The 22,674-nt window shown below is 38.2% G+C and overlaps 1 protein-coding gene across 3 annotated transcripts in view; it reads right to left on the bottom strand.

Annotated features, from left to right (window-relative positions):
* Positions 1–240: 240 nt before the first annotated feature.
* RIMBP2 (RIMS binding protein 2) overlaps positions 241–22,674 on the bottom strand; it is a 109,724-nt gene continuing 87,290 nt past the window's right edge. For 2 of the 3 annotated variants that reach the window (XM_009997632.1, XM_009997631.1), the window contains 9 exons: positions 21,771–21,920; positions 19,356–19,514; positions 13,804–13,921; positions 7,476–7,660; positions 5,656–5,824; positions 2,985–3,088; positions 1,652–1,723; positions 954–1,088; positions 241–380 (listed from right to left, as the gene is read on the bottom strand). In XM_009997632.1, the coding sequence (XP_009995934.1) occupies positions 354–380; positions 954–1,088; positions 1,652–1,723; positions 2,985–3,088; positions 5,656–5,824; positions 7,476–7,660; positions 13,804–13,921; positions 19,356–19,514; positions 21,771–21,920 (1,119 nt within the window). In that variant the 3' untranslated portion in view covers positions 241–353. Of the gene's footprint in view, positions 381–953; positions 1,089–1,651; positions 1,724–2,984; positions 3,089–5,655; positions 5,825–7,475; positions 7,661–13,803; positions 13,922–15,654; positions 16,387–19,355; positions 19,515–21,770; positions 21,921–22,674 lie in introns of all 3 variants that reach the window. The other variant, XM_009997630.1, reaches the window with a different exon arrangement.

The raw sequence follows: 22,674 nt of genomic DNA on the forward strand, positions 1-22,674 counted from the left end.
CTTTTGTTTGTAGGGTAGTTAGACATCAAACTCTCCTTTCTATGTAAACAAACATTTAGCTCATGAAGAAATATGTTCCAAATGTTGACCTTCATAAAGTGAGGTCTAATTGATTTAATTCTAAGGATTCCTTTTTAGAGGATTTATCTCCTAAAAACTCTAAATTGACTTGACTAGATACAGTAAAAGCATACAGCCTATTCTTCTGTGGCCAAGGATGTTGGAGACATATTTCTTGGGTTTTTTCCCCCACAATTAAGTTTCAAGACTTGCATTAGATAGCCAGGTAGCTTTAATTGAAAACTCTATTGGTATCTTCAGTTGCTCACTTACGTGAAGGCTACATTGCCTTATTAAGGTGTGAAATGAACACTCTTCTTCTGTTTCCAAGCAGATGAGCAAAGAAATAAAAATATATATAAAATATATAATATATAAAAGTATTTCAGTGATGAAACAAAACCAAAAATGAGATACTCTAAACATGATTAGTCATTCATAGAAGAGAAGTCTTTGGGCAATTAACTAATGCCAGTTGGGCTAGGAAGTCATAAAGATTAAAAGATGAACACTGTCCATCAGCTCATTGCCAATTTGTATTTAAAGGAATTCTTGTCCGTGAGAACTGCTGCTTTCAGCTGGATATTGCATGAGTAAGAGTAGCTTAGGAGCATTAGAAGTAACTACTTTCACCAGGGAAAAGCTGCTTAAACTCATTATAACGGAGGGAACCGTAATGACTGCAGTCAAATGGTAAATTTAGTTTCTGCATTTACTAATGTAACGAGCTAGTGGAAGGCTCAGTAAGGTAATTTTTCTTAAACGTTTTATATATTTGAAAGTTAATTTTAAATGGGCAAATGGATTAAAAATGTTAAAAGTAATGTTTAAATTATGTATGAGACAGAATGGAATGGAGAAAAAAAATTAGATTGTCTTATTCAGTTGCTTACCCTTTTTGCTTTCGTACGCATCGGCGGGTCGTGAGCGTATCTCGAGGGGGCGTCAGAGAGATAGACTTCAACATCATCAGGCACTTCTTCAAGAAAGTTGGAAGGAACCAGCCCCTTCTGCCCGTTAAGTTCACCCTGCAACATGATCAAAATGACAGAGACTTTCAATCAAATCAAATGAAGGTAAGAAAATACTTTTGACTATTTAAAAGCCAGTGAGGAGGTCTCATTAATGTGTTCTCATAGGTACAAGTATGATCAAAATACACGTTTTCCAGCACACTAAATGAGGCAAATAGTACTTACACAATGGCAGAGGCAACTCTGAGCTGCATGAACAGCACTCCCTGAAAACATGTGCTGAAGTGGCAGGAATGAACTCCCCTCAGTGCCACAGGATCTCCCCTGAGGAGGCTCGTGCCACAGCCTCACAGCAGCAGGAGCTGTGAGGCCAGGTTCATGTTGCAGCTCTCTGGCTGTGACCCGGGCTCCCAGGTACAGAAGAGCAATGGTGACACCACATTTGGACAGTGCTTCCAGTCATGCCATTTAGCTTGACGTTTTTGTTACGTTAGGATCACAGCTACTTCCACAACTGAACAAGCTGGGACTGTGACCTGAAATGCCCCCAGGCTGCTAGTGAAAATTGCTCTAACAATATCTAGCAGTTTGAAGTGAACAAAGAGGAGCCAACTTACATAGTAAAACCCATCTTCATCAATTTCACCAAAGACAGTGATAATGTCCCCAGTGCAGAATGTCAGCTCAGCCTGCAGAAGAAGGAATGTGACAGTGCATGTTTTATTAGGCAAAGGTTAACATTTTCTTGAGTAATAGTAAATCCATTAATATTTTCCCCTTTTTTAGCTGCCTGTGGTTTAAATGTAACTTCATTAGTTTTTAATTTATTTTTAATTTCCTGTGGCCATAGGAAAGAGAACAAATGCAATGTTTGAAATATGCTACTTACTTTCTTTGTTACCCAAGCTACTTTGATAGACCATAATTCAGAACCATAGTCGGTTTAGTGAGAAATACGAGACAACTTTAGCTGTTTTAAACCATCAAATCCAACATATTTCAAAATTCACTTTCTTCCTTTTTAAAAAAGTTCAAGTTGTTCTGTAATTCACCAACAAAATAACCCACATTTTAAAGGGTAACTGATGAAGCTCCTAGAGATGCTGTATTTTTTTAGAACTTTGAGTGTACCCTGACTTTCTTACCATAGTGCAAAAGTACATGAAAATTATATCAACTCTTGATTGAGGGACTTACCATGTAAGATAATGTAAAAAAATTATTCCATTGTTGCTGATGACAAATATGGAGAGATGGGATTACCCACTGCATGTGGGTAAATGGCAGACAAAACCCATAATGAAGCTCTAGCTAATGCTCAGTTATTGTATGAGATATCCTTATACTGTTACTAAAAAAAAATTAATTACAGACAAGATCTACGTTAATGAAAGCTGAGATGCATCAATTAATATAAATAAATACTAATGAGAAGGAGGGGTGACCTTGGAGGCACTGCAGGTTACAGAGGAGGGAAAGCTTGTGTCATTATCAGCTTGTCAGCATGAGCTAGAGTGCCTCTCAAACACAATCATGTTCTTATATGGAAATATACAAAGGAAATTTAAAAAACTTATTTGAAAATAATCATACCCTACTATTTATAACTCTGTGGGATTTCACAAGGAGAATCCTTATAGAATTTTTTTGTATAGATAAATATGCACATATACTGCATGACCATATCCCCACAGCTGAATGAATATTATATTGAGTCATGTTAAATAACTGCTGCCATGGGTATTCCTTGATCCTGTTTGAACAAGAACCACAAATCTACTTCTACAGAAGCCATAAGCCTGTCCTGTACCTCTGCCCGAAGTCACCTGACCAACATTTGTAATTCTGAACTGCAATTTCTTTTTTGCACACATGTACAATAGTTTTTATCAATCCCAGGTATGTTGTGGCTCCAGAAATGGTAAATGCAGTAAATGGTTATGTCGATACCTCTACATCAACGTTAGGAGAACTTTCTCTTGGGTCATAGTCATACAGAGCCACCATCCTTCTTGTAGTCACCGAGTGTTGCCGCCCACTCCGTCGGTTTCTTTCTGTTCCGAGCGCAGGGAGAGGAAGGGAAGGAAAGCTATCAATTTTGAAAAGAAAAAGAAGGTGCAACTTTTCCCTACAGCATTTTCACCACAGTGCAGTAACAATGCTGATATTTCTCTAGCATAGCAATAGAAGGTCATAGATGACCAAACCTATTCACACAGATCAAGGTTTCAAAGCAGCATGTATGTTTCATAAAAAATTGTTCACAGTTGGTTTCCCTCCTTACTCTGAGGCACTGCATCCTCTGAAAGGTCTCTACCTGCAAAACTAATGTTCCAAAATTTTCAGCCATTCCTGGCTGTAGGAATTAGAGGTTACCAGGGTCTACAAAGCCAAACAGTAAAAATTAATTTTTTTTTCTGTTTTATTCAAACTTCCACATTTACTGTCTGTTCACTTCCTTCCTCCTATTCACAGGGAATTCTATGCCTGGGATTATTCTTCAGCTTTCTGCTAGGAGACTGGAAGGAGAAATGGACACTCTCAGCTGTCCCAAGAGAAGAGAAAATTTCAAGACTCCTGACTACAAAAAAAATTCTCAAGTACTGTGTAATTTTACAAGTTTCCTTTGTGGGGAATAGGAGGAAAGGAGTAAAATGTGTAGTTTCCAGGAACCACATAAAATGTTTATAGATTGATATGAAACATTTACAGAAGAGTCCAAAATAGGTTTAATTTTAAATTTGAATGCTATTAGCATGATTCCTGCAGCATGATGGCTGTAGCAAGAGAGACATGCTCCTGCAGTCAGACACTAGTGCTACCGGCAATAGTGCTACCTGCAGTCAGACACTGAGGGCAGGTCTGATGAGCACTGTGCAGTATGACAAAGGACACCTGGGGTTAGCAGGCACCCTGTGATTGTTCTGTCAGGGCCCTGCTAAGGTAGCAGCAGACACTGCGTGCAGCTCAGCGTGCACTCATACCTGGCACCTCACCCACCAGCTGACTCTGGAGCCTTCAGGCAGAGCAGATCACTTCTACAGTGGGGAGTTTGGGGCTTCTTTCCTGGCTACCAAGGCAAGGGATTTACACAGATCGCCAGAAGAGATCCAAAATGAAGGTACAGGCTGTAACAGACATGGGACCTGCTCCCCTTAATACTCCAAGCCTGCATCAACCTACACCAAAACAACAGTCTCAAGAGTTGCACTTTCTATTTTGAAGGACTGCACTGGCTCAAGGCCCCTCCAGAACCAAGAAAAGAATCTAAAAAGGGACCCTCTATGTAACTATTCTGTGACAAAACTTTCCAACATCTGATTTGCAAAAGTTCAAAGGCATGAAAAAGACAGCTCAAATAATTTCAGCCATTTTACAGCTCAAGTCAAAGGTTCTTAGCACAGACCTCTTTTAGACTTTCTGGATCTGCGGTGTACAGAGCGTGAGCTCTCTTTGAAACGGTCACAGCTGACTTCAGGAAAGGAATGCATACAAATAAAAGAAGAAAAGATAGGAAGCTGTTCAAAGTTCTGTTTTTAGGGATTTAATGTGGGCAAAGGATTAAGAAAAATATAGCCATATGAACACAGCATGTAAAGTGTCTGATATGACACTAAAAATGTGTAACAATATGAGACAAACTAGCTCAGAGTCTGCTTCTGCTAAAAACCCACCTGGGCAGCCTCTGTGACAGCAAGGGCCTGAGCACGTGCATCTTTGCTGTTCAGCTTTTGGTTTTAGCTTAAAATTAAGCCAAACTAACTATTCTTTCCAAATCCATTAGTAAGAATATTTGTTGTTTGTTTTTTTTTTTAATTGCTAACAATTAAATCCATATTAAAGAGAAAATACATGATGGTTTAAAAGTACTAAAATATTTAAAGGGGAACTGCTGGGGGTAGGTTGCTAACAGCTTGCTCAGAAACATCACAGAAGAAAAAGAATTGCTTAAAAATGTCAAGTGGGGCAACATTTCTGACAAAAAATGCCTCTCGCTCATTTCAAGATAAAGGCTTTCTGATTTCTCAGCTATTTCAGGGTACACAGCCAGTTGAGCACAACAAAAAAACCAGAAGTGGTTCATAAGACACAATTGTTTGGCCAAACTCTGTTTTTTAAAGGGTTTGCTACTGCAGTATCCACAAAATCTCATGATATGCAGAGCTATCCCACATGAGATTACACATAACCCTTTGCCACCATCCCTTTACATTACTGGCATAGTGGGAAAATGTAGACTAAAAAGAACAAGTGATTCTTTTTATGCTTTGCAGCAGTGAATGTATCACAAAGCACCTCAGCACAGCACACTTGAAAGCACAGGGAACATGTTCTGTGTCTAGAAATCTTGCAGGTAACAAACCCCATGTTTTTAAATACTAAAAGTAATGAGTAGAGTGGTGGAGATACAAGTCCTCATTTGTAGCACAAGATGTGCCTGAGCTTAATTTTTAGTGGAATAAAGTCATCCAGATACTGACACAGAATGTATCCCATGGTGTAGTAAATTGCTGTAAAATGTAGATGCATCTGCATACAAAAAAAAAAAAAGGGCAAAGCGGATCCAGCCAAGTTAACAGCACCCAAAGGTTAGAAGTGAAGGGTTTATATTTTTCTTTACCTATTTTCTCAACTGGTGTGTTCAGAGGAAGAAAGCCTTGCTTCAGAAGCTGATCCATCATCTCCTCATCATCTGCTTGGATCTCAGAGACCATATTACATGGGATAAGGCCAATTCTTGCACAGGTTTCTCCACGATAGAATCCATCAGCATCTTTGTCCCCATAAACCTGTTATTTAAAGAGTTGTAATATTGGTCAATAAAGGTTTTAGCATTTAGGAATTTTAATACAAACTAAATAGTGACTAAGCATAAACAGATGACTACAGCTCGGATGTGGAATTACATGAGGTTTTTTTACTACTGTGACATGTTAAAAAACCTGTAATTATTATGTTAATTTGAGTTATGACTTCAGATACATGAGCAAAACTTGGACAATTTTTTTTAGCAGTCAAATGCCTCAAAAGTGAGAGACACCATTAAATGTCATCAGTTTCTCCCTGTTAAGCCAAAAGTGTACTCTTGTTTGCATTCATGTTGATGGCATTATTCACATGGCAGCATTTTTGGTGCCAAATGAACTCTATTCAAAATGAACCATTTGCAAAATTGTGCCACATGTTACTTTGAGTAGAACAATTGTGTATGATCACAAGTGCCCATCTAATACTTAATATACTTGATGTATGTACTTGCTGAAGCTCTGCTTGCCTTTCCAGAAAATATGAATTAGGATATAAAAATAGTATGAATTAGGGTAAAAATAGTATGAATTAGGGTATAAAAATAGTATGAATTAAGATATAAAAATAGTATGAAGTTTTATCAATGAAAAGAGGTAAACCCCAAAATTCCTTTTAAATTCTAAAGATGCAGTCACCTCACAAAGGCTACTGACGATACAAAGGCCTAGACCAAGGGCTGCACCAAACAAAAATGATGTTCTTAATGCCAGACTGATGACAGAGCATAGATTGTTGCTTGTTTGGGTTCAATCAGGTTGGGTTTTTTTTTCTTTTCTTTAGAAAACAAACAAAACCCCTCAAACTAATCCCTTCAGTTCCAATCAGTTAAAAATTACCTTTGAATAGCCTCAGATTTCTAGATCAGGAACGGTGTTCACTTCTAATCACTCCACATCCATGACTCACCTGGCACCACTCCTTCCTCATCCAGCACAGCATGTGTGAGCACAACACACGTACAGGACAGATTTCATGCAGCTCGTGGTGGACCTGACCCTCCACCAACCCACTGCTCAGGTGACATACAAAAAGTATTTTGAAAATGCGAACTAATCCATCTTCACAACAATTTGATAAGAGATTCAAAGCAACAGATCACATTGTAATCACCATGGTCCCAAATACAAAGTAAACATCACTGAGAATAAATATCTCTAGAGTAGTCAGAAAAAGGAGTTAGTTTCCCAGATTCAGAAGGGGATGACTCTGTGGGAAATAAATATCTAATTTTTGGACCTTAATTAATCTTAAGTGCATATTAACTAGGAATGTTCAGGTACAACACTAGGCACTGTAGTGGTACCTCTGCAGGACTGTCATCCTCTGTGAGGCAGATTTTCCTGCAAGGTTTGTGGCAATGGACATGGGGTCCTCAGGGTTACAGTTTTGTTCTTGGTACCTAATTGAGTCTGGCCCTAGTATCTATAGCAACTTCAAGATTTTTGCTCATCACCTAATTACTTTTAAGGCATTAGCACTAGATATAAGGTCTCAGATCAGTCAGATTTACAGCTTAAACCTCTGGAGGAAAAGAGCCCCTGGGACTAGTCACACAAGTTGCTTTGTTCACAGGGAAGAGGAAACCCTGTTGGGTCCTTTGTTTTCTTTGTTTTCTTTATTTTTAGATCCCACCTTAATGATCTGTCCTTCTTTAAATGGCAGCTCTTCTTCTGCAGCATCAGGATTTGGGGACATGGTCAGTGGGTCGTAGTCAAAGAGTGCAACAAATATTCGAGTAGAAATATCCTCTGCGCCTGGATCTGTTTCTGATTCTTCATAAATATCTGGAGAAAGACGGTCACGACCACCATAGCCATCTGTGAAAGTAAATTCAGAAAAGAACAATTCAGTAATACAAGCTGGCCTCATTTTTCAACAATTCCAGTTAATATTTGAAAAATATTTGGCATCTCAGTGAAAAAACCCCAATAACTTAATGCAAGTCCTACTAACCTTAGTGGGTTGTTTTTTTTTTTAATTGGCAAGTTATTTTCTTTTAAGGCATGTACCATTTGCATGCAGACTGTGGTGTTGATCTCCTACCCCACAGTGACATTTACACATGAATACAGGGCAGGCAAGAAAACAATTTTTTTCTGTTTTACTAGAGTTTGCCATGAATTAATGAAGCATGTTAAGAGTGACATAATGAGGAGGCTCGTAGGCTTTACCATTGCTGCAAAAATAAGCATGCTTTGGGTCCGTTTTCCAGCACAGCTGCTTCTGCTCTTCATGGACACAAGAAAGCACATCCCAGCTGTGTTGACATCCCATGTTTTGGGTACCAGGTTTAAAACATGGTTACAACCTCTTCTCTCCAGAGAGGCAAGAAGAAATATCTTTCTGTAGTGATAGTTATGCCAGGGTTGGAAGCACACTGCCTACAAGTTTGTTTAAACACAGTCAATAGTTAACACACCCAGCAGTGCCTCAAACCAACCCAAACTCTAACAGGACATTTTAAAACTGAGGAATAATGGTTAGCTGTGACTGCACTTAACCATAACCTGAGTAGGAAAGATCATCCATGAATATCACAGCACTTGACACTGCAATGAACTCTGCCCACTGCAGGGAACCAAATAAATTAGGAAATAAAAAATGAGAACTAATGTTTTGTCTCATACATCTTTAAGACTTTTCAAATGACCTGCAGAATGTAATTAGTCCATGAGTCTACATACTTATGGATAGACTTAAGTAAAACTTAATTACAAATTAAGCCACAATGGCTCCCAAAGAGTGTTTTGATGAGTTTCCAAAACTTTTAATTATCTTTTGAAAAAGAATGAGGCAGCACTTTCCCCAAAAGATTAGGCTCTTTCAAGACATATGAAGCTGAAATCCCCAAAAATAAAGCCATCAAAATCACAAGCCATTTCCCAAAAGCTTGGCTCACTGTGCAAGTCCTGCTGACTTCAGTGGGAGTGACATACTTTTGTTCTTTGCTGAATCAACACTTACCCAGTTTACAAGATCCTTCACAATGAATAAATTGAGCAAGCAATGTTATGAATTACAGTGAAATTATAACTCAACTATGTCAAAATTTAATCTAACAAAGTTCCTATTAATGCAATTTTTACTGTAATAATTTCTTACAAATTAAAGAGTCCCATTTTTGGTACTAGTTTGAATATTCAATATGAGACCTCTTAAGACAAAATTACTCTTCTTGCCTCAACATCAGATACATTTTATTCAACATTTGATATTTTTAAGCTGACAGAAAAAAATTTGAGAGGGTCACAGCTTTAAGGGAACAGCTACTAACTCTTGGGTCCAGAGTGCAAGAAAGAATGTAATAGGGAAAAATGCAGAACAGCAAAAAGGCAGGGAAAAATTCCAGCCAAGAAGCTTTAGGCAGGCACAAAGCACAGAAAGGAAGTGTGGGAGAAGGGCACATGTGGGACAGGAAGCAATGGGACACAAGGGATGGGATTCTTCTCTGTTCTGTTCTCTCCTCCCACAGTCAGGGTGTAGTCATTCTGTGGTTCATGCTCAGGCCTACCAGGCAATGTAAAACGGGGTTTTTTTGTTTCTAAATTAAAAATATTGTTCTTTGCATCCAACTCCAGCTGCAGTTAATGGGGGTTAGGTGCAAACATAAATAATAGTCAAGTGTATCTGTGTTACCTGCACTGGCCTGTAACACATGACTCGGAAGAGTCATGTTTGCTTCACTGAACCAGAAGGCAAATCATCTCTTGATTAGCTCATTACCCACTTAATTCTTTCAAGAGGTGCATACATATATCATACATATACACACACATAACTGTGTATGTCTTTGGATGCAGCCAGCTGGACTCCCAAGAGTTCCAGCCACAGTTGCACTGACTTCATGAGCTATACACTGATTTACACAAGCTGATGATCTGGCTGTAAGTCAGTCAGATCTGTTTGCTTTGAAACCCAACATTAAGTTATGATTTATCTAAATGTTCAGGACCATTTTTGCTTCATTTCAGGTAACAACAAAACCCTAATGTGTCTCTTAGCTCTATACATGGCCTGGGCTACCTTTAGGAGTTAAGACACTTCAATTCACTGTATTATGAACTATGAAACCTGAGTTGTTCATGTAATGATTTCTGTGCTGATGAATCAATACTATCAACAGTGGATATAGCTGCCTTACTCCTGTAATACAAGTTTGTCATTATGATGCAAATATTCCTAAAATTAAGAATAATTTTTATCTTCACCAAGTACCACAGCCAGACTCCTGTGTGGTCATTGAAAAGACCCTGAATCTTCATTTAGCTCAAGCAGTAAATCAGAATTATGTTTGGTGCCTGCTTTCTTTTATAGGACACTGGGTTGTGACACACGAGCCACTATCAGTCCCTGCCCAGTCTGTATGAATCAAGTGGAAATGTGGTCACTTTGATGAATGGTTGTTCAGGTGTACACAGTAAATACTGACTGGCATCAGTACAGCACAGCTTCACAGAGGTTCATGCAAGGCAGTGTGCTTGGACTTGGTCGAGTATGGAAAGGTGCTGCACAGCAGTGTCAGGACAGAGGACTAAGGGCTGTTGGTCCCTTACAGCTGAGCTGGAGAAACTTACCTGAGAGCAGACAGGACTTTAGAGCTAGCTCCCCTGGCATTCTGCTTTGCATGCAGTGCTGTCCCACCGCCCCCGCGCTGTTACCACGCAGCTCTACAGTGTCTATATGAAGGAGGAACAGGCTGGGCATACCGTGTCTATAGTGAGAGGCCATGGCACGCCGCTGGGCCCACTGCTTGTGTCCACCAATGCTGCCATAATAAGCTTCTTCTTTTACAGGTGAAATATTTCCCTCACTACCTGACCGAGACCGCCCGCCTTCACTGTTACTGTCCATTGTAATTTCTATGGAGAAAAAGGGAATGATCTATTAAAACATTTGGTAGAGTTCCCTCTGCGGAGGCTCCTGCAGGCAGGCTTGCCTGACTTTCTTTCTGACTTGCACATAGTAGGAAGGCTAAACACTGCGTAGGCTCTGCCAGATGTCTTAGCCTCCAGAAGTCCTTCTTCAACTGGGGAGTCACAGAAATATGTATCCCTTTCTTTTAAAGAACCTAATTTTTCTGCTTTTTAAAATTTATACAGCATGAATACCGTTTGTTATACCTTTGGATAGGAATCGTCTGTTATTATGAGGTTTAAACAATCCTACCTGCCAGATCTGCAAGGTCAAGAGCACTGTAAACTGTTTCACCTTCTAAAGTATCAACCTAAAAACAAAAATTAATTAATGTACTTAAATCCTACCTGCAAGAAGATACTAATCCAAAGTATCTAGAGAATAATGGGGAAAATACCTCAAAGAATTTAAATCCTGAACATTATGGAGAAAGGTTTTATCATTGGAATCTTAAGAACATTACAGTTTTGAAGGTCTTTCCCACTAATTGGAGCTCCCAGAGCTGCCTTAAGAAGGCACTAAAGCAACTCTTTAGCTGAATAACTCAGTAAAAACTGCAGGCACACATGTCAAAGAATAAGGTGCTGCCAAGAAATTTGGAATCGACGTTTTTTACCTATATGCTGAGGCCAACAACAGTGTCATGTATTTAAGAAGTCTAAACTTTGCCTGAGTATTATCTGCTTTCTACTCTCATTTTACTCTGCTTTTCGCATTGTGGAACAATATCACATAACAACACAACCATAACAACTTCCTCTTCAACACCCACACCTGCAGCCCTTATCATGGGACACATCCTCTGTCAAGGGCAGTTATGAACAGTGGGTTCAAGTTTCTGCATTGCTTTGCTAAAGGCTTTTGGATGCCCTACCTGTACAGCATCTGATTTATCTGATCTCTTGATACATTTCTTATCTTCCAGATTTTTTTCCAGCAGGCTTACAGGAAGCAACTTTTGTGCAGTTTTATCAAGTGTTTATACTTCTTCACTTACCTTCAAAGTGATTTATTACAGTGTGATGCTGAAAGTGAGAAATAATGCATACATATCTTCCAGCAATTTTAATCACCATTCTTTCAATCAGAAATTACAACTCTTGAACTCTAAGTGACACTATGGCCTTTCAACAGCTTCACAGCAAATATTTTTTCGTTAGATATTGAACATAATGCTGAGAAGTTTGCTTGTTACCAGCATTAGACAATATGGTAATTTATTCCAAATTAAACTTCCCCAAGGAGCATCTGAGGATTGTACGTAATACAAAATACACTAATTTTTAAACTTACACTGAAAGAAATAAAATCTGAGATTATTTTCTGTTTAATTTGTTTGAGCACAGATTGACTATCAGAAATCAGTTTCTTTATCTGATTCCCAAGCTGTTGCTATTGAACTACTGAACAGTGAAGTCATTACTTTGCAGTTTTTGTGTCCTAACTTTGATGACAGAAAATGAGCTCTGGTGAATTAAATCACTTCCCTTATTTTTAAATTAAAATGAAAACTAAAAGGAAACCCCAAAGGACTAATTCAAACAAACCTGTTTACTTTCTCACTATTTCTAAAAAAAATAAAAAATAAAAATCAGCACATGAAATAAGAGAAAGAACTTAGATACAAAACTTGCTTAAAGTAGTCTAACCATAAACAAGAAATCTTTGCTCCTGAAAATAAAAAGAGGATCATTTCAGGGAAAAACTAAAAAAAAAAAAGAAATTAAAATCTGTTTTCACACCATCATCCAAAAGCTGTTTGACTGAACTAACAATAACGTGTCAATAGACCACAAGAGCCTCTCTAGAGCTGATTCTCCGCCATTCCATTTTCATCCCAGTGCAGTTCCATTGACACCTGTGAAGATTATCCTGGTTTAAACCAGGATGTGGGACAAGAATCAGCCTCGGAATAACCATACTATGTTGAAGACACTAAGAGGGTTTCTTGCATTATAGCTGCATGTTTTCTGACCTATGGTTTCAAGAATAATAACAACTACCTACCAGATATTAAAATAATTGCGCCCACTAGGGGGATTTTGCTTCACAGCGCAGACATTCTAGTGTGAGTTCATGAAATGGGAAAAATATTTAATATTTTTAAATTAAAGCATTCCTTAATTATCAGTCTTGTTCCTTCTGATAGTGCATTTGTGATGTTTCTCATTCACAAAAATGTGAGGTGAGAACTGCCTGACACTGCCTCTTTTTCCTCCTGATGATGCCTAGAGTATCCACAAATTAAAGTCCAGGTTAGGGACAGGAACCAAACCAACTTTACATCTTCACAGAGTAAAGTTCTGCTAAATGCTCAGAGAGCTCTTTCTGCTTTGTTTTGCATGTCTCCTGTTTTTCAGAGTGAATGTTTCTTATTTTTGTGTACAGAGTGCAAGTTTTAACAGATACGTATTTGTCCATAGTGTCCTGATTCCATTATCTTTTCTGCACTACTTTTTGGATTTTCTGGTATGCACCAGCATATGGTTTAAGTCATAAGTAAACAAGAATAGAGATGATTCTGTAAGAATTACCAAATATAGGAAATATATGCAAGTTCTACTTTTTACATGTAACAGCTTCCATTTTTTTTGCTAAATTCCAAAAAGTAGTCAAGAAAATGGAAATTGAATGCAAAATGATGGTTGATGAATGGGCAGATGGATGGCTGAATGGATAGCTGAATGGGCACATTTATTTTACTGATCATTTATAGCAGTCTGCCTGGATTATCATTTTTTCTTAGGTAAGATCTGACAGTATCCAAGCTTATCCAAGCTTACCCAAGCTTAAAAAACTCCAACACCCACTACATTCAACGAAAAGACTCCCAGTCATGTCAACGACAACCGATTCAGCCTCTGTGAGACCCCAGTAGACTCATGTTTAGATAGGAGGTATTTTTAGTTCCATTTTATCCCATTACTTCTCCCAGACTTAGAGTAACAATCATTAAAGACAAGTGTCTGTGGTTTCTTTTTTTAAGGACCACCTTCCCAATTCTGAGGCTGCAAAGAACAGAAATGCACCAATCTGTCCAACTAACCAATGGAAGGGACCAACATTGGTCGAGACCTTTGTGGCACTGCACTGCCATGAGAGGACCTCCGCCCTGCATGCTCCGCCCTTTCAGGCCGTCCTGCAGATGATGGATTACCTAAAAGCTAAAAAACAACAACAGAAAAAACAGGTTTGTAAGTTACATGCTTGGTAACGTTATGGCTACATGGTTGGACATTAATCAGGTCAATCACATTTGGAAGCATAAGCTCTAAAGGCAACTAAACTTAGTTTTTAACTGAAAGGTTAGCTGAAAAGTAAATACTGTTGCCTGGCAAACCTGCAAAAGAAAAAAATGGTTCCCTGGTTTATGGCAGAGTTTTGTAACCAGCAGTCACACATCAGAACAAAAAGAAAAGAAAACAAAAGAATAATTTTTGAAATATTCTTTTGCCTTTGTTGTTGCTACTAAGCTGACATTATAATCTCCTGAAGAGTAGTACAACCAGTCATGGGAGCTGTGGAGATTGGACTGCACTGAAAAGACAAGCCTTTTCTGTATGCACTACACAGCTGTGTCCAGTTTGCAGCACGTGAACAAGTGTACGTCCCTCTGCTCAGAGCACACTGCTTTGCCATAATGGCCTTGGATTGTTAAAGCTGTTCAAAGGTCTCTGGAACATGTGGAAGGGAATGCAGACAAGCTTTGTCTCACACCACAGCTTCTGTTTCTGTTCACTATCCTTGCAGAAAATGTTGCTGTTTTAATAACTAAAGGGTACTATGTTAATGCTGTCCAGAGTTAATCATGCAGTCACAGAGGTTAATACAGCTTGGGCACCAATTTTAGTGGCAGACATTTGTAAGGTTCATTTCAGTATTAACTGCTAGGCTAGAAGAGCAGGGAGCTGATTTCTACTCTTAGATGAAACACATTAGATTTGAAGTTTCCACTCTGGACTGTTGCAGACTGAAAGGATAAAGAACTTGCTTTGGTCTTTAGGGAGCAGGGAAGCCTAGGATGCATGTATCAAAGTGTGGAGACTCTGCTGTAGACTAATGGACAGAAATGCAAATAAGCAAGGTCACGCAGAGGTATCCTTAAAAGATAACATTGAATGGCCCTGACCTCTCCCTTTGGAAGAAGCTGTTTGCCTGCATTCTCGTGCAGAGATGCAGTCTGCAACTTCAAAGGCAAGAAGAGATGGTCTAAAAAGGAAGGCAAAGTAGTGACAGTGCAGAGATAAGGTAGAGAATGGAAATATGATGAAACCAGTGACTCCATAAATCTGGGTCACTGTCACACAGGGGGAGAATCTTGATTCTTATCAAGAGATGTTTCATGATAAAGACCATATCCTGAAAATTCTGGGAATTAGGTGAATAAAAACAACATGATGAAATGAACTCTTTGACATTAAAAAGAACAACAAAAACCAACACAAAATAAGGTAACAAACAAAAAACCTGATGAAATACTTTTCCAGTTAAAATGCAGCTTTTTTTAAAAAGCAGCATTTAGATGGGAAAAATAAATAAAAACAATCTTTTGGGGAAATTATAGTTCAGCTAACCCTTAATTAAAATTTAGATTCAGTTGTCCTTTAATAAAAGCAGCCATTGTTGTAATTTGTTCTGTAGGAAAATTATTGTAAAGCAAATTAAACTGATCTCAGCATAACACAAAGGAGGACTGTAAAGGAAAATGCAGAATAATAAACAAAAAAATGAATGAGGAGGAAAAAAAAATAAAAGGAGAAATGTAGCAGATAAGTCCAAAGGATGAACTCTAAAAAGTAATTCAGAAAAGAAAGAAAAAGAAAGGAATAAAGAACAGAAGAGAGAAAATAGACTGATTTGGCAAGCAGATGCTAAAAGGAAGATTTATTTCACACACCAGAGAGTCTTCTGCATCTCTGTGGGATGGCTTTGCAAGTAGACCAGCTGCCCTAGAGTCAGCCATTTTTAAGTCGGTCTTCCAGCCTCCCTGAACATCTTCATGAGACAAGTTATCTGTTCTAGCACATTTCTGAGTCTCATACTTTTTCTCGTAACTGGGCTTGACCTGTTCACTCTTGGGCTCTACAAAGGAAGGAGCCAGGTCACCAAAGTCTTCTTCGATGCTGGTTTGTCTGGTTAAAGTTTTCCTGCGAGCAAGCAATGGCCTCATGCTTTTCCTGCAGGAACAGTTAGCAGTCTCTGCACAACAGCTAGATGCAAGGTTGGCAGACACTGAATCGCAAGTATATCTGAAATTAAACCGAGATTCCTCTTCTTCACTTCCACAGTCTAGTCCACTGTCTGGGCTTCTTGACAAGGACCGGCTATATTTACATCCTCTGTCATCTGCAGCAAAATCCTCCATGCCTGAAATTCTGTGCTTGGCTGGGTACCAGAAGGTGTGCTGCTGGTCTTGATTGTAGGGCCTAGATGGTCTAGAGTCTCTAGCTATTGTGGGATTCTTTTTATAGGGCATACCTAGACCCTGCTTGTACAGCAGTTCAGAGTATTCACCATCCTCTTCAGCTACTTCTGGAATACTGAAAAGCTTTTTACTGTGATGTATCTGCTGTGAAAAGTCAGGCTGTTCCAAAAAAGAGGCTTCAGTGGTCTTATTCTTATCGCACTCCTTAAGATTATGTAATGTTAAAAACCAGACAGGGAAAAAACAGTGTGTGACAAAAATAAAATGGGGGGGGAAGGGAGAAGAAAAGAAAAATAAAGACAGAATTAGTTTTAGAGCAATGGCAAACATAAGACATGCAGCTTATTCAGTGAAAAGGATGTCGTGCTTTGCATGAGAATCTATGAAAAATAAACAAATGATTAAGAAGTTGCTGGGTGTCAGATACAACATGAGAGGTCAGTACAAACAATCAAGTGATGCTATCAACAAGAATAAATCCATGCATCTAAAACAAAGCAATAAAAGCTGCAGATAGGTTCCAGCATGGTGAATGAGAATGGCATCAAAACACAGCATTAATGCTTAGTATGTTCCTTGCCCCAAGCCAAATTGCTATTTAATTTTTATTTGTAACCAAAACCTGTATCTGAGAATGAAAATTCTGTTCTAGCAAGCTTCCTGGCTTTGCATCAGTTAAAGCCTCCTGTAGAAGTAGCAAATGGTCCTGCATCTCCTGCCAGAGGAGAGCTATTCATTAAAGGAGTTCTAGTTTCCTTTGTAAAACTAAAAAAACTGCACCATTTGTAAAGTTTAGCTTTCACAGAAAGAACCCTGAGAAGCAATGCTCTCTGGTGTCACTTGGTCTGCACTGTCGTCAAATCTCTCAGCATAATCTCATACCTGCCTGATAAACCAATATTTGAAAACCAGCCTATTACCATGAAGTAAGTAGAATTGTTTATTCTAGAGGTAGGTAAAAACTATCCTAGCCTGGATACAAAATGCATTCTGAACATGATAGATACATCTTGTAATTCTTCTATTACAGTTACAGAAAACACAGGTTGGTGTGACAGAAGAATCCTATGCAGTATCTTTGTTGGGACTTTGAGAAGAGACAAGAGAATAATGATGCAGGAGGTGTTGGTTTTGATCATGGAGATCATCTGTCCATGTACTTTACTCAATTACTAGATCAGAGAGACTCTGGACACGACAGCACCCATAAATAATGAAAGGATCATCTTGGAGACCTGCAATATCTCTCTGTCTGAGCATGCTAAACTTAACTAGTCTTTGGATGTCTTCTTTCAGGCATTAGGAACTTTCTAAGCTACTTTATGACTAAATTTTTTTCACCTAATTTCATTTATTTTTACAATGTGTATCACATTTGTGAAACTTTTGAAATAAACTGCCATAAAAATGGACAAAAGTAATTAATATGAACAAGGATATTCTTTATTTGAGATCAAATATTCCACATTTTAGAATGCTCAGATCATGGAAGTGAGTTGAATCTTCCCTGGATCACCTGTGTCAGCCTTTGGTTTAGGGAACCATTGAAGGGAACAACAATATCCTAGTAAAGCAAATAGATAACTGCATGCAAAAGGTTTTCCTGTTAATTGGGGGCATCTGTTAACTCAGGAGAGAACACTCAATTACAGCAGCAAGGGCACGGTTGGCATACGTTCCAATGCAAGGGGAACAGAAGCTCAATTACATTATGGAAAATTCAATAAATACGTTTTTCCTTTTTTATTTTTTAATCAGTGATGCTGCAAAAGGGAAATTGTATCTAGTGCAAGTGGGGGGAAGTTACCTAGTACTTTGGAGTCAGAATTTCACCTGTGTTTTAGATCAGAGAACTTAGCAGCCTGGTGGGCCATGTTCTCCAAATGGGACTCAGACATCCCTAAATCCTGCCCCAGGAAGTGCCCATTTACTGACTTCCACTTCTGCAGAATGAATCCACCAAATGAATCGTACCCTTCACATACACTCCTACATGAAGAGAGATGGTGCCTGAGGCCTGAACAGGCCTAAAATGATTGACCACACCTATTAAGGGTCTGGAACCTTCTTTTTAAATATCAACATTGGCAATACTAATTTAAAAATAAAGAAATTAATATACTTTCTGATGCATAAGGAAGTACAGTCTAGGGATAATTCACTTTTTGCCAAAGGAAAGGGACAGAAGCAGCATGCAGGAGGATCTTGGTTTCAACCTTTTATGACAGCAGAAAAACAGAAACACTGATCATTGTTTCTTTTGTACCCATTTTGTTCCAGATAATATCAGAATAAAAAGACTGAATTTATAATACATGAAAACAGTTACAAGAATAGCCAAAATGTTTGTAGGTATGAGAAAATACTAGATTTTTAGTCAAATAGCTGATTGGAAGGCAAATCAACCTGTGGGTTTCCTTATCATTCAAGATATCCAACTTTCTAAGAAAACACAACTCAACGTAATTGCTAGACATATAAAAAGTAAATACAATTTACACATAGAAATACAATATGAGAAATATATATATGTGTGTTGGGTAGGTTTAACACTCAACATATGCTTTAAATATTATACTAAATTGTCTTTCATTGTGGATATTCATGTGCAGTGTTAAAGAAATATTTCTGATAGGTATTACCTATTGTTTCTCAGGATTCCTTGATAATCAGAGCACAGGGATTTCTGATAATGCATTCATGAAAGAAAGCTGACCCAATTCCCTTTCTTACAAGCATACTTTAAAGCCTGTGGAAGAGATGGGACTAGCACTGGAAATGAAGACAAATTACTAAGACATGAAAAATCTACGTTTTTTTCTGTATGTATGTTTGTATGTATGTTTCTCCTTGCTCAGAAGCAACTCATTGTCTGGGTAGCACAGGTGGGATAGGATATTGTCATATAAAAGTCCTCAGATATAGAACTGGAATTGCAACTTCCATAATTGCATGTAAGAAAACAGTAAATTAGTTAAAAGATTAGCTATCAAGTAATGAAAAAAATTTAAAAGTGGCCTTGATATTATAAACATTGTTCACCCCAGTTATAGGTCTATACAATAGTGTGAGTTTCAATGCTCTGCAAAATCCATAATTTACTGAAAGAAATGCTTTGAAGGAAGAATCAAAATGTAGAGGTACTCCTAAGGTTTCTTTGCAGCCACACTTACCTTAAGTGCATTGTGTGAAGTCACACTGACTCGTCGCCTTCCTCCATCCTCCAGCTGCATTTCTGAGTACAGCTCTTCCTCATCTTCTTCCATAATATCAGACAAGTCAGACCCTCTGCTGCTCTCTGTATGGTACTCTTCACCATGGCAATAGTGAGGCTAATTGACAGGGTGAGAGAGAAAAATCTGTGCTGACTGTAAAGCTGAAAATCCTTGTTTAACAACGAGTAGCAGAGCTTTTCCTAGGTTTGAATATCCCACTAATAACCACATAAAAATTACATCACACAGCTTGCTGCTCTGTTCTAGCGAAGAGCTCATGTATAATTTTTTTTTGCCCATCTATGGTTCCAATTAAAGAAATCCAATCTTAATCCCATAGGTGATACAAAAAAGGATTGATACAAAAAAGACCAAAAAAGGTCTGCATTCACAGCACCAAATCTAGTTTTAATCATGATTAAATTCCCTTGATTTAAAGAGGTCCTTCATGCATCAATGGACTTGCTGACCAAATTGTAAAAGCCCTGGGATAATTCACATATCATCTGTTCTTCACAGCTGTTTGTTACATCACATTGTAATTTAAAAGTGATCAGCATTTAATTCCTGCAGGATGTTACCACCATTGTATTATATAGCTAGCTCATGCAATTCGAAGCTTTCATTTTCCTAAATGTTGTAGGAATAGACTGGCTACAACTTCAGTTGTCTTTTAAAATTACTCAAATATTTCAAGTTCCTGTCAGTTTCTAATTAGTTGGAAGACAAAGAGGAAAAAGTGAATCCCGCTAAATTGCTAATGTTAAATAGGAGACGCCTTTGCTAAACATTACATCTCACAAATCAGATCATAAACCAAACTTTGTATTTCCAAGGACAAATTTTCAAATGGGGCCACCTTACTGTCAGGTTGCAGGAGAATATTTAAAGGAATTACTAGAAATTACTGCACTCCTTCCCCCTGCAATACTAATGAAGAAATAATTTCTGTGGTTCCAGATCAACTCCTATACCTGTGTAACACACTGATACCAATCCATCCCAGCAATTAGAAGAAAAGAGCTACTAAAAGCATTTTCTCCCAAGTGAAGATGGATTTGCTCTCCAAATATACAAGACAATTTCTTCTCTTTTGATTCTTTGTTCTGGAGCTACTAAGATTGTAGGCGAAACTTCTAATAGTAATACTCCATGCCAAGCCCATAACCATTTTCATATCCTTCAGATGCATTATCTTAGTATCATTTTAGAAAAATGTCATTGTGAATTCACAATATTTTGCTTCTTTTTGAAGTTGAAAGATCAGAATGCATTCTAATGCTTCATTTTTCACATTTAAACTCTACTAAATTTTGTTATTCCATTAGTTCCATTCTAGCAGGATCTTGGTACTCTTTTTCATAGAAACTCCTGTTGTCAGCTGTATTCACATAGACTTGGGGGTTGCGCTACAAAACTTGCCCAACAAAGTGCACAGTGCCTTGTAGATTGTTAAAGGCCAGCATGGCTGGAGTAAATCCCTGATTGCTTGGAAATCAGACTGTAGAGTCCCAGCAAACTGTCTCCAAGGGTTATCCATTGTGGTTCTATTAACAGGAATGCCTTGCTAAATAGCCACACAATTATTTAAATAAAATTTTCAATTCAAGTACTACATTAATTGATGTTTAAAATGTAACTAGGAAATATTATGTAAGGAATAGTTATGCTATTCTGCTTGGAATCAATTAACTCTGTAAGTAATATGGCATGCTCACTCTTTTTTCAATAACTAGGTGCATTTACAGGTGCAGATTTCCAGTGAAACGTCTATGCATTTGTGGTTATCACGTCTTTTCTAGCACTGCCTTCCCAGGTTTCCTCTGAATCTCAGGTGTGTCTCCGATACTTACTTCCTGTATTAAGTATTTACAGAGCAAACAACTTGCAGAAAACAAGATCCTTACAGCATTCCAAGCATATGTGGTGTTTGGTTTTCTGCCAATTAGGATTACAGGTTATGGCTTTTATGGAATATAAAGACCCTTCCTCCTTTTCCTTTTTCACAGCGTGTTTTCACATGCAGTAGTAACAACTCATACATAAAAAGCCGAGAGCCAAAACATCACATTCCAGTTACATTTTCTATTTCAATTTTTGCAAGTTCACTTTTTTTTTAAATTTCCAGTGCTTAAGGCTGCTGCTTGGGACAACTGTCTACAGATGCATAGTGCCAGGCATTCAGTTCCCATTAGACACTGTTATGCTCCAGTAATAGGATGTTCACTTGCCTCCACACAATTCAGCTGCCTGTCTGCACAGTTCACCAATGTGGCTACTATAATCAGATGGGGACCTGGATGCCTGCTGAGCTTCATAAAATAATTGTTTCATGTTGGACCCCTGACACAGTAACAAGACCAGGCTACTTACTTGCTTTCCAAGTTCTGACCCTTTCAGGAAATCATCAACTGAAGCCCCTCTTCTTTTGACATGAGGAGAATCATAGCCATCTTCCTCATCATCTGAGTTAGCGTACTGGGCTGCATTACTCCTTTCACTAAAAACACTCCTCCTCTCCATCTAGCAAAGCAACAAAAGAAGGGAAATTGTGAAGCAGACTTATTCCTACAACCAGGGAAAAAAAAATAAATCAAATATAAACAGGGATTCAAGAAGACAACATTTAAATATACACATGGTTTAAAGCAACATTTGTTTCCCCTTGCATGTATCCTTCTAGGGGTTTTCAAGATTTTTTTGCTTCTCATATTACTCTTGATTATAAACTAGTTTATGCTTTTATGTGACCATCACCATCAGCCAGCTTTCCCAGTACCACTTATGTCAAAATTCTCAGTCTCCTACAGTCAGAGGCTGCTAATGAAAACACTGATTTCCGCTGGCAGAGGGTGAGCAGAGGATGGGGCCACTACAGCATTTTTTTCCTCAGTATGAAAAAAAAGCTATAGAATGAGACATTATGCTCTGAGGTGCAGAGGGTCTGAGATGACTCTAACCCTCAGCTACTGAATCCTGCTACTTACTCTGATGACAATAACCAGTAGCCATCTAACAGGTGGAATGGAAGACGAGGAGAAGACACAGTTTCTTCTGCAGCAGCCTACTACAAGAGAAGCATTTCTAGTGCTACTATCACTAAATGTGCCAATATCATCGGCAGAGTTTGATTTAATTTAGAGTGAATCCATCTGTAAACTTCTGTCCAGATCCCTGAATTAAACATTTCAAGCATCACTACAGTTAATGTAATAAAACATGGTTCACAACGTAGGTTATGTCAGCAATTTTCAAAAGCAGAAAAAGTGTTTGAGTT

The sequence above is a fragment of the Chaetura pelagica genome, unplaced genomic scaffold (genome assembly GCF_000747805.2).
Source record: "Chaetura pelagica isolate M959 unplaced genomic scaffold, ChaPel_1.0 scaffold45, whole genome shotgun sequence".
NCBI lineage: Eukaryota > Metazoa > Chordata > Aves > Apodiformes > Apodidae > Chaetura > Chaetura pelagica.